Here is a 12,928-nt window from a genome sequence, read left to right as displayed (position 1 = left end):
ATAGGAGAGTTTCCTATGGTGAATCTTGGAAAGTTACGAGGTTTCGCGAACGTACCACAGCGCACTATGTTTTGCATTCAACTCTGACCTTCGAGTCACATGTTTGGGGATTTCCAAATTATATTACCGAATCAAATAATATTCCTGAGATTTTGTATGATAGATTATGTTTTGCCAACAAACCTTTTCCGCCCGGTTAATATAAATCACATATTCTATTTAAAAGAAACAAATCCTATGGATGTTTGAAATAGTTGTGACATGTGAGCAGAGTCAGTTCCGTCTATTTTTGTCACAGCCTGCGCTTCAAGGGTTGGAGCACCTCACAAAGTTTGCTTGTGAGACACCAACACAGGTTTGTATGTGTTATTCAGAGCAGATTATCTTTGTATGTTATTCAGGTTAATTATTTTCTAATGATTTCAACTCATTTATCCACATAGGCAAGTCAATAAGGTGCTTCTTCAGATTTTTTTTTTCTTACAAATGATTATAGACCTACAAGTTAATATAATTTAGAACAGCATAATCTGAAATAACCTGATCTTCTATCAAACACAGGTTGCAGACTTCTGTCACTGGGCACAGGGCTCCCATGGAGCTGGATGACATCAGAGGGGGCAGGCTGGATGTGATCTCAGAAGAGGGCGAGCACCAGGACTTCAGCAGAGAATCGAGCACCATGGAGGCATGCTATGTTGTTCCAGAGCCTGGAGGAAGAACCTTCCAGAGGTTCTCAGTCAACACCAATGAATCGTTGCGCTTTGAACCCTGTGAAGAAAGCTGTCCGTCTCCCACTGCGGCAGAAGATGACGTTTTTGAGAAAGGCGAATTTGAGGTGGGGGCATGAAAAGCTCACTATCTGATTAATAATTATTGATTAATTGGTTTTAAATTGCATGTAATAAACATTTTTTCTGCAGACAATAGACAAAAAAGAAGCAATATGAACCAAAACTCAATGTTTAAATTTGTGACTAAAATACCAATATTTTTGACAACAATATATTTTTTCTTTCTCATGTGTAGTCCTGTTAAAAGATATGATGCAGTTATTTATTTGATATATATATTTCTTTCTCAAGTGTAGTCCTGTTAAAATGTATGAGGCAGTTATTTATGGGGTTTGATAAGCGCTGGACCCTGACTTTGTCTCTCTCAGGGTGAGATCATCTCCGTCAGGAATCAGCTGCAGGGGAAGGTCGCTGAGATGGAGAACTTTGCTGGTCATTTGGAGGAAATCTTTCTCACTGTGGAGGTAAATCTAACAAGTCTGAATTGTTTTTTCTTTTTTTTCTTTTTTTTCTTGTTGCAATTACATTTGGAGACATATAGGTGTGGAATTGGATACTTACATTTTTTCAAATTAGTCTTTTAGCTGTGACCCAATTACGGATATACATACAGTTTTTCTGAGCAGTTTACAAGCAGTCGTCCTGGAAATGAATGCCATGGTCACTTTTAGCTTCTGGTGCTTAAATCAAGCATATTTTACAGTGTGCAACAGTTATACAACAAACTACTCAAACGACTTTTTCAAAACCTAATTGAGTGGACAAGTTTGAATTTCTTGTAGATTTTGTCTAATGTACATAGGTTTGAAATAACACATACTAGGCGAAATTTCCTTAAATGTTTCTTTTCAAGTTGCAAGTTTGAATGCCTTATTAATCAAGAAAACACGATAGAACCTTCAACCCAAGTATTTTGTTTTAATATAGGCAGATCTATGTATTCATAAATAGTCAATGTATAGTTTTGACTCGAGTGTTGGAGAAAAAACACAATAAATTCAAACTTGTTCAGATAATTCTTGTGTTTTATAATTAATAATTTTGTTAACCATATGATCTTTCCACCAAGAAGAAATATTATTTCAAATAAATAAGTGAAAACTTATAATCAATATAGAATTATTGTTCATCAGGATTCCTTTGCAGACTTCATTCCTGTTTGCATCACCTGGCAGATAAAAATCAGAAAGGCTTTTCAGTTTGATTTTTATTTTAAATACGACATTTCTGTTTAATATGCTGAATCACAAATCTGCGTTTTGATCAGCTTTATTTGACATCTTGGTTTTTAAAGTAGCGACAGAACCCACAGATCACAAACTGTGCTTCGCAGAATCTGTTATCTCAATTTTCTAGATTTTAAAATGGGTATGGTCTCTCTTATTCCACATGGCTAAAAACTGCAGTGAACCTTTACCATATGAACAATTTGGAATCCAACTTTAGCATTCTGTTGTTTCATGATTTGGCCAATTTAAAGCAGCATCATGTTACTTTTAACCACTAGGAGGCACTAAACCTGTAACTTTCAGGTTTAAGGCGGCTGAAGGTCAATGGCAACACTGCCCTGTCACAAAATTAAACAGTCTCTGTGTTTTGGAATCTGATAGCGGACTGGTTTGGACCAGCAGATTGAGAAGTCATGGCGTTACTTGTAAAGACAGGGCCGCATGTGCTCCTCTAGATTATACTCAGAGTATCCCATTAAAATGGAGCGGGAGAGGACGATGCAGAACCAGGGGAGAGGGAGAGGGAGGGGGAGCTCCAGGAGCCGTGGAAGAGAAGGACGGGGCAGACAACAGGCTCAATCATCTGATTATGAAAGGCTGCAGGAACCTCAAGAGAGGAGAAGATCGGAAATTTCTTGAAATCCAGGTCCGGTCTTGGTGAAAGTAAAAAACGTGTCAGCAGAACTATACATACGGATCAGTGTGTGAGTCTCCAACTGCATCAGTTTGCCTGCGTGTTCGTCCAGGAGAATTTCGGCCGCCAGGAGCAGCACTTGGAGCAGCACTACAACGACGTGCTGCAGACGTTGTCTCAGCGGTACGACGAGAGGGCGACTGGACTACAGGAGGAGAAGAAGAGTAAGCTGGAATCCCTGTACGGTCAGCTGCTGGTCTGCGGTCAGGCGCTGGACGCCTCAAAGGTGCTCATCGAGACGGCCCAGGAGATTTACCGCTGCCAGGACAAGAGGCTCTTCCTTAAGGTGCCTTAGCTTGGTTTGTTTGGAGATGTGTTTTTTTTTCAAAAACAAGATAAATTACACCAGTTAATAATACCAGATGTATAAAAAGATAGCTGATATAATTGTGGGCGTAAAGGTTCCTGCTTTATGGGTTTTCTTTGACTTTCGTTAACAGACAGTTATGCCCATCATTAAAAGGTAATCTTGAAACTGCTCTGTGTGAATGCATGTTGTGACACTAGCAGCGACTGCGGAGTGATTTGGCACGGCTAACATTTAGGCCACAAGGCCTAAATATTAACTCTAGGTTACATAAATGTCTTTATGTTTTCATGTTCATGCTAAGACTTTGTGTGATCCAGGTGGCATGACACTTATTCATCTTTGTTTTAAATCTTGTAATTTACTTGAATTGCCTCTATACTTAACTAGAGTCGAGGAGTTTGCCAAGGAAGACATTGACCTCACGCTGGCCACGAGCCTCGAATTCAGCACACCGCTTGCCGATCTGACAGATGTGAAAACCATGATGGACTCCATCAATATTGTTCCAGGTCTGATTCGTAAACTCACTTGTTGGAGTAAACCACAAGGTTGTCGGCATAGCACACAAACCTGTTAACCTGACACCGCCAGATAGATTTGCTTCGCATATCCATCTGGAAACCTTCCGTTGAAGTAATTTTGGGAAGGGGCGAAAATACTGGTTAGCTGATTGGCCTATGTTGGTGATAGACAAGCCAAATAAACCAATCAGATCAACGAAGCATATGACGTACTCGTCAACATGCTTCGTCGTCACTCTGTTACGAGCGACGACGAAAACACAACCACAAGCCAAGCTGCTCTTGCTGCTGCAGGTAAAGGCTCGTTAGCTCAGCAAAGAAATACTCTGTAATTCCGATAAAACTTGCTCGATAGCCACGCTAACGCTAGTTTCATCGGCTGAAGCCGCCATGTTCTTTAGACTGAACTGTCGCGCTTCTGGTTGCGTCACACCTCAACCCGCCTCAAAGCCAACGCTGATTGGACGTTCGTTTGGTGAACGGCTCCAAATTTTCTTTAACGGAAAGTAGCCAGACTGATCTGCGAGTGAAACCTTGAAAGCTCGCGAGATCAGGATGGTCTCACGAGGCTACAAACCTGTAGCAAACCAGAGAAAACTCTGGGGTATGGAGATTGCCCGGAGACTCTGTGTGAGCTGTTAGTGAAAAGCAAAGTTCATTCAACACCTTAAAGGATTTTGCAATGACTCAGAATAATGGGTTAAAGTGTAATAAATCTGAAAGAGAAATTTGTTGTATTAATATTGATACAGTGAGTTAGAAATACAAAGTAATAATAGTAATATCGTCTTTATTGTCATTGAAACACACATTGAAACATACATTACAATGAAATTTGTTCTCTGCTTTTTAACCCATCACCCTTGGGGACCAGTGGGCTGCCATGTGCGGCGCCCGGGAAGCGTTCTGGGGTAAAGGGTCTTGCTCAGGGACCCAGAGTGCAGGCATTCGACCCGGTACTTGCATCCTTCTCTGAGTGCAAGCGCGCTGCTCTAACCACTGGGCCAACACTCCCCATACACCGAGACGCAGCTCGGTAGGCAATTTGGGGTTAAGCGCCTTGCCCAGGGGCACATCGACATGTGGCAAGGGGAAGCTGGAATCGAACCCACAACCTTCTGATTGCCAGAAGACTACTCAACCCATCAAGCCACAATCGCCCCAAAAGATGCATATTGCTGCTGTTAGAAGTTTATATATGCTCATAATTGGCGTGAATGTTGCCTTATTTTTGGGCCTTTTCTTCAACATTTTCTTGCACTAATGGCCTTTTTTTCATAGTTTGGAAACAGAGAGAGTGAGAAGGAAAGAAAGCATCCACTAAAGATCCTGATATTAGGATTGTGTCAAGGACTTAAAGCCTTTATCAATTGGGCACAGGCTGCACTGCTACACCACAGTCAGTATAAACCTCGTAACAGAGAAATATGACAGCTTATTGAAATCAGCTGGACTCCTGACACATATCAAGAAATGTTCAGTTGAGTCGAGACTGGAGCCGTCGCAAAAGCCTAAGGCTGTTATATCTATCCCAAACAATGGAACAATAAACCGTGTCCATGCTTAAGCCGTCATGCGATGAGATGGTCCTTCTTTTTCATTATCCCATCCCCTTTCTGCAGTGCAGCAGTACATCTGACCCTGAGCATGATGCCGCCACTACAATGCTTGGTATGGTGTGCGCAGATTGGAAAGCCTCGTCTCCACTCCTCCAAACAATCTTATCGTTATTGAGGGCAAACTGTTCAGTCTTTGTCTCAACCAACCTTGAAAGCTTTCCCGTCTGACGCGCTCACATAAGGAGCCCTCTGTCTTTTGGGCAGGGGCTTTTGTCTTTTCCAGCAACTTGGCAGTCGACGGCGATTAAATAATACACATCCTAACCTATTTGTTTTATCGAAAGGTGAACCTGGATGTTCCAAGGGGACAAAGATCAAAAACAAACATTGCAACTGGTTTATAGATGTTTAAAACAGGTGGCCATTAAGCTCCTACTATAGCCTCACCGAAGCCCAGATCTCAGTACCAGCTCTAGTTTATGGACTTTGATTAAAATGTTGGGCCCATGGGAGAAAACAACCCATTTAAATACAATCTACCAGCTCTTCCAAAGGAGCGGTCGAGCATTCAGCCAGGTATGGCAGAAGGTTGTCAATGAATACACAACCATTTTTTTTTAAAGCCATTACATTTGTATGCTGCGTGAGTGTTCTGGCCTGTAACATTTACAGTTCAAATAAATACCTTTAAGTGCCTCAAATTAAACTGACACTCAGGCCTGTGACGAGTGTGTGCGGTGTAGGTATGTTTGTGTCTTAAGCTTAAAATGAAGCCATTCTGACATTGGTTGCTTTGAGTAGCTGGATTAACGGTCCGTGTGCATCATCACAACAGCGCCGTCTGCTCCAGTGATCAACCCGCAGCTGCCCAACTCGGCCACCCAGACCTCCCTGCATGTGTGCTGGAGCTTGTTCTCCGACGACACGGTGGAGTACTATGAGCTTTACTACAGACCGGTGCTGGAGGACACGCCTGCAGACGGTACCTGTGCACCGCAGGGTATGACTCTCTCCAGGCTGGCTGCAAGTTTACCCTGCATGATGGAACCAATAGGGTTGAAGAAGTATCTACAGATTTAGTAGTCTAGAGTTTCTCATGGGTACAACTAATTTGATGTTTGTTTGTTTTGGTGTGTGCCCCCCCCCCCCAGAAAGCAAAGTAAAAGTGAAAGAGACCCACTGTACTGTGACAGACCTGCTCCCCAATGCTCAGTATGAGCTTTGGGTGACGGCTACCAACACGACAGGTATCAGCCCAGCGAGCGAGAAGGCCTTATACATGACAGGTAATGAAACGTCCCGCTGTTCTCCCAGAGATTCGGGTGCACTTAAAATCACCCCCCACTGCAAATTAGGGTTTTTTTATCTTAAAAAAACATTTTAATTAGCCCATCGCATGAGATATTACAAGTAGTTTCTTCCAAATGAAACAAATGTCATTTATCAGCTTCTTGCAACTTTCCCTAGGACTCGCAGCCTGCTCCTCATAGGCAAAGGCCTCCAGTTCACTCTTCACTGTTATTGTTGGAGAGATTTTCTATAGAGTTCATAGAGTCAGCTAGCTGGCTATAATGGGGTCCCTAATATTTTCCAGTGACATCTTTTGAAACCAAGGCTGCATTCGAACACGACCTTTGGGTAAGAACTGTTCAGCCAAAGCTGAAGTGCGTCAGTGGTCGCTATGATAAGTGTTGTGCAAATAGTGCAGTGAGTGGAGAAGGAGGTAGGAAAAGGAGCCTGCATGCTTCCTCTCATAGCTCCTTTAGCATAGGAACCTTGCGAGGTCCCTCACCAGCAACTAAGGAGCTATAAGGAGTCCCACAATCCTTTGCGTGACATGAGGTATAAGCACCGACCACCTTACGGAAATTAACGAAAATGTCCAGAGAAAAGTGAGCGCTCACTTTGTAGTTAATTTTTTGGAGGTTGTAGGCCCGGATTTGACTACAATCATCCATGTGCAGTTCTGTCACCCAATGACGTCGTAGTTAAAGGCTGTCTGAAATCAGCACAGCAGTCCGAAGCTCCTTTCCTCCCCATGATAGAGTTCTGATTGTTGACCTCATGAAAGGGCAAGGAACAGGAGCTAGGAGCTATAATTACAACACATCGGATGCAGTCTAAGCCATGCTGGACTTGGGATATTCTATGGATCCTTGTCCTTGTTGAAGTTCCAATACTGCAGTAGTCTCTGAAAGCAGGAAATACTGCTCAATTTGGATAAAGTCCTTGTAATGTTATTTTTCAGGTGCAAGTATAGGTCATTAAACTATAGACATAATAAACTGAGCCTGAACTCGGGGGGTGTGAGGCTATAAATGACGGTCCAAATTGTGTCTCCGTAGTGCCGTCGCCTCCTGTGATCAAGCAGAGGGAGTGCAGCAGCTGCCCAGAAGCTGCTCTGATCCGATGGGAGTCAGGCAACACCAACCCTGTAGACTCTTATACCGTGGAGCTCAGTGAGACGGGAACAGTTGGCACAGAGAGCAACATCACTGAGTAAGACCTGAGCTATTAATACCCAACTAAAGCTTACTCAATAAGGCAACAAACCGGGGTTTGTATGTTACAAATAGGAGAAAAAAAAATGCTGTTCAAAGTCAAGAAAGTTTGCAAAGTACTGCACCCTCAGGTAATAATACTCATTCATCTGCTTTTGTTTAAATGATGCTTTTGGTTTTACCTTCATATGACCCAGGGTATTGCTTGCCTGGGATTTTTCCAGGTCCCTTGGTTATACAGCTGCTGAATCAAGACGATCTCTGTCCTAGAAAATCTATTCTTAGCTTTAGCTCCTGCAGCAATGTTTGCCTCAGCTGGGAAGTGTGTCCTCACACTTAGGGTCATTTTTATTTTTTCATCAGCCTGTCACAAAATACAAAGTACTTAAAGCTTCAGGCCAAGACTCAATGTATGTATTTAGTACTTCACAGATGGTGAGGTGTAGTGCCTTTTTCCTGGCTGGTTTGAATTTAATTAAGGAAAGAAAAGTCAGTTATTTTTCGTCCCGTGTTATTCGCAGGTCTATAGTGGCCGTGCCCACCTGTCAGTGTCTGATCCAGCTGCAGGCGGGCCGACAATACTTCATCTCTGTTAGAGCTGTCAACATCGGCGGTCCAAGTGAAAGGAGTGATGCTATAACCATCTCCACAACAGGTAAAACAAACAATGCAGCCTTGCCGACAACCTTTTAAGTGCTTTTGACCAATTGTGGACCTATTATTCAGAGCTATTCATCATTTGCAGATTTTTCATCAATAGTTGACAGATCCCAAATGAAAACTGTCCTTTACTACTTTGCCTAGAAGGCTGGGCCGACCTAAGGTATAAGCAAACTGAGTTCCTGCACAGGGCCTCCAGACCACCAGGGGTCTCCCAAGAACCCTTAACTTCTCACAAAGAATCACAGAACAGTTGCGATAACCCTATCTTAGCTTAGACTTTGCCTCAAAGATTCAGGAATAATGCATACGCATAAAAAAAAATAGGGTTACATTTTGTTTAGACTGTCTCCAAATGATGAATCAGTAATTAAATGGCATTTTATCTTGTAGTCTTGTTTGCATAACAAATTAAACTGGCCCAGCATCCCTGAGTTTACACTTAATTGATTCACTCTTGACATGACTGCGAGGCCAACTGAGTAAATCAGGGAAACAGCCTTGTCCTCACAAGTATATTGCCATTTATTTATTAAATAGCTTGGATTGAGCAATTATGTGGGTCAAGCAAAACACACATTCTGAGTTAGTTGAGTAGTTTGCGACGAGGCCCCTCCAATTAAGCCCGTCAGCCAACCACAGTACTTCTGTACTGTAGTACATTAAAAAAAATGAAGTCGGTTTCAATTATTTATTTATTTTTACACGAAAGTAGTGCCAGTTCAGTGCAGCAGTGGAGCTGGAAAAGGAGCCAGAGCAGGAACCTTCAGGTGCCTTGTAAGAGCACAAAACCCACCTGCAGGTTCTAAGGTTGTGCTGGTGGTGGCCTGAGATGGTATGAAATTCCCAGCCTGAATTATTGTCCCAGTTCGCCCCTGTTCTGTACTGAACAAAACCTGAACCTAGGCAGCCACATATTCAAAAGCTGTGTCCATAAAACGAGTTCCGAGCTCAAACACAAGCAAGGTGATCAAAGTAGCTTTAGATTATATGCAATTGTCACACATTTAATGAGTCGCAAAGTTCGCCTATATCTCAGTCCAGCCCTACGTATGAGCAAACCATGTTTATGCACAATACATAAACAAGAAAAGTTTGACATTTTAAAATAGACACATTAGAATTAAACAGTATTGGCTGTATTTTATCATGGGCTTATTTTGGAATTGGGGTCTCAGATCCAATGCTGCACAGGGCCCCACAAAATCTAGGGCCGGCTCTGATCGACGGAAATTATAAAGTGAAATTGGGGAGACCTTGGTAGAAATCCTAACTAGAAATGCACCCTGTGTTATTGTGTGATAACCAGGCACGTTCTTCTACCTTCTGGAGGACACTGCGCATCCTTGCCTCTCCATGTCAGAAGATGGCTTCACTATATTCTACGGCGATGAGGAGTTGCCCATAACTGCAATGGCCTTTGAAGACAACACTTTCACACGGTTGAGTATCCCACCTGTTGCCTGTATGCTGCCGTGTTGCGGAAACATCCAACTGGGCCCTTAATTGCGAAGTGTGTGTGTGCAGATGTGTAGCCATATTGGGAGACCTCATTCCAGTGCGAGGCAGGCACTACTGGGAGGTGGAGGTGGACGAGGACACAGAGTTTCGCGTTGGAGTCGCTTATGAAGACACAGAGAGGGACTCGTATCTCGGGGCCAACAGCAGCTCCTGGTGTATGAGACACATCCGCACCCCATCCAGGTAACGGTGCACAACCCCAGGCTCTCATCAGGACACATTGTGTCCAGGCTGCCTACATGCATTTATCAGTTTTACAGTCACAAATAAAAAAAAAAAGGTGATATTAATTGCTCTTATAGAAAAGTGTTTCACTCTTTAAACAAGATTACAATATATGTCTCTTGCTTAGGAGAACGTTACAGGAAGGTTGGCCCCACTATCTGAGATGTTTCTTGCATCTGCAGCCCATTTTAAGTCACCCAACAGCATCTCAGCCAGTCCTTGGTGGATTTACTAGTACAGGACTGTCTCAGAAAATTAGAATATTGTGATAAAGTTCTTTATTTAATGAAATTAAAAAACATGAAATGTCATACATTCTGGATTCATTACAAATCAATTGAAATATCGCAAGCCTTTTATTGTTTTAATATTGCTGATTATGGCTTACAGCTTAAGAAACCCAAATATCCTATCTCAAAATATTAGAATATCGTGAAAATATATACTAGTAGGCTATTCAACTAATCACTTGAATCGTCTAATTAACTCGAAACACTGCAGGGTTTCCTGAGCCTTGAAAAACACTCAGCTTGGTTCAGTAAACTAAATCACAAGTATGGTAGTGGTTAAGAGACGACATAAGATTCTCACAGTAACTGGTGTACTGACCATGGCATTACTGTCCTTGATTGGCCTGCCAATTCCCCTGACCTGAACCCCATAGAGAATTTGTGGGGTATTGTGAAGAAGAAGCTGAAAGACACCAGAGCCAACAATGCAAATGAGCTAAAGGCCGCTATTGAAGCATCCTGGGCATCCATAACACCTCAGCAATGCCACAGGCTGATTGCCTCCATGCCACGCCGCATTGATGCAGTAATCTGTGCAAAAGGATTCCCAACCAAGTACTGAGTGCATTAATGGACATTTTCAAATGTTTGATTTTGTTTTGCTGTTATAATTTTTTTTTACTTGGTCTGAGGAAATATTCTAATATTTTGAGATAGGATTTTTGAGTTTTCTTCAGCTGTACGCCATAATCAGCTATATTAAAACAATAAAAGGCTTACGATATTTCAGTTGATTTGTAATGAATCCAGACATTTCATGTTTTTTAATTGTATTACAGAAAATAAAGAACTTTATCACAATATTCTAATTTTCTGAGACAGTCCTGTATGTGCAGGGTCCGGTTGTTCTTCAGCTTTGACTCTACAGGTGGACTCAGTTTTCTCACGCAGCCTCCGATAGCACGGCACAGTTCACGGTAGATTGATGGTAAACGGTCCTGCTGTATCCCCAAACCATGACACTTCCACCATCATGCCTCAGTTGGTATGACGTTCCTTTCCTGTGATGTTGCGTTTTGTTTAAGCGTGCCCTTTGTTCTGGTGTCCAAACAACTAAATTTTAGACTCATCATTCCAGGCGTCCTGGTCTTTGGCCATGTTCTCTAGGCTGGCCTTTATCTTTTTCTTAAGCAAAGGTGTCCGTGCATTTACCATGAAGGTTCAATCCAGGTTAGGTTAAACACCGTCAACAGCAAGAGCCTGCTGTACGTCCTGAGAGGACATTTTACCTGTTTTGGAGCCTTCTTTCTGCACTCTCAAATAACTGAATTGAAATTCTGTTGGTACCTCTTTAAATCCTTTACCAGTCTTCTCACAATGGCAAGTTTGCTTGTATAGCGCATTTCAGCTATAAGACAATTCAAAGTGATGAAAAAAGACAGGAAAAAGTATATTTCAGTGGCATAATGAAGGTTAAACAGACTGAAAAACCATCTATTAGTTCAAATATGGTGTCCCCGCGAAATCCCAAAGGGCATTTTTTAAATTAGATGATTTATATTACTGTGGATTTTTTTCCATATTGTCAAATTTGATGTTAATCATTCCGTTAGAAAAACACAGGCTTTCACTACCACCAGGTGCTACAGTGTGAAACCATACGCCTCCATTGCCCACTCCAGAAATGTATCCCTTGCCTCCATCCTAAGTCATTTGTCGTAGAACAATTCCCAGCTGCTGCAGCACAAGCAGCGGGAAATAAACCGGCTCTCGTTTTAAGAGCCGGGGCCCCCCCGAGCAGGTTCTGTTTTCATCCGATCTATCAGAATTAACGCGCTGATCCTCTGAGGGATTATCACTGCAGATCCTGGAAACTGGGCCAAGGCTGTATTTTTAGCAGTCAAGACATTTTCCTTTCCTAAGCAAAATAAAAATGTGCATCAGCTCGGTGAAAGCCTAGGCTCAAAGGAGGCGGCGTGAAATATCTCCACGTTTCTATAGCAACCGGTTTTTTGGTACAAGTCGGGATGGTTGAATTGTCACATTTAGCGGATCGTTCAGACCAGCGTATCATACAAGCTGCAAGCGTGATTCCCCCGTTGTGGGCAGCGTGTTCATTCTGCCTACGCAAACTTTCCAAAAGCAACGTTTTCTTGGTTTCTTTCATCTGCAGCCATCAGAGATTCAGTAGCTGGCTCCGTCTCGTGCTTTCCCGAAAAGCAAAAAAAAAAAAACAGCCGCATGGGAGAAAACAGAACCGATCCGCCTGATGTCACGCTGTCCTCTTTTCCTTTTAGACATAAATACGAGTTCCTGCATAACGGCTGGAGCCCGGACTTGAGGATCACAGTGCATCCGGTGCGTATCGGAGTGGCCCTCGACTACGACAGGGGGACTCTGAGCTTCTTCAACGCACATCTGGAGCAACATCTGCACACCTTTCGCTGTCACTTTCAGAGCTACGTGCACCCCTGTTTCAGCCTGGACAACCCAGGGGCGCTGACCGTACACAACGGCATAGCAGCTCCTGACTACACAGTCACCTGACAACAGGAAGTTGGTGCAACATTATAAAACAGCTAAAAAATAAATAAATAAAGTGTTACTTCGTTTTACTTCGACAGTGTCCGGTGACATTCTTTACAGCGTGAATCGTCGTTTAGTCAGACACAAATGCATCAATG

The 12,928-nt window shown here is 42.7% G+C and overlaps 1 protein-coding gene across 2 annotated transcripts; it reads left to right on the top strand.

The window, feature by feature from the left end:
* Nucleotides 1-52: 52 nt before the first annotated feature.
* LOC105920816 (fibronectin type III and SPRY domain-containing protein 2) lies at nucleotides 53-12,855 on the top strand. 2 transcript variants are annotated; one of them, XM_012856456.3, is made up of 13 exons: nucleotides 53-355; nucleotides 562-838; nucleotides 1,163-1,258; nucleotides 2,770-3,003; nucleotides 3,158-3,180; nucleotides 3,415-3,536; nucleotides 5,943-6,107; nucleotides 6,259-6,393; nucleotides 7,453-7,606; nucleotides 8,130-8,263; nucleotides 9,578-9,710; nucleotides 9,796-9,972; nucleotides 12,542-12,855. In XM_012856456.3, the coding sequence occupies exons 2-13, from the start codon at nucleotides 596-598 to the stop codon at nucleotides 12,789-12,791; spliced, it is 1,866 nt and encodes a 621-aa protein (XP_012711910.2). In that variant the 5' UTR covers nucleotides 53-355; nucleotides 562-595; the 3' UTR covers nucleotides 12,792-12,855. The 2 variants fall into 2 exon arrangements, with proteins under 2 accessions (XP_012711910.2, XP_035992235.1); XM_036136342.1 differs by lacking the exon at nucleotides 53-355 and adding an exon at nucleotides 359-456.
* Nucleotides 12,856-12,928: the final 73 nt, after the last annotated feature.

Source organism: Fundulus heteroclitus, chromosome 4 (assembly GCF_011125445.2).
Source record: "Fundulus heteroclitus isolate FHET01 chromosome 4, MU-UCD_Fhet_4.1, whole genome shotgun sequence".
Classification (NCBI taxonomy): Eukaryota; Metazoa; Chordata; class Actinopteri; order Cyprinodontiformes; family Fundulidae; genus Fundulus; species Fundulus heteroclitus.
The sequence above is the reverse complement of the archived record's forward strand: the minus strand, read 5'-3'. Positions and strand labels throughout refer to the sequence as shown.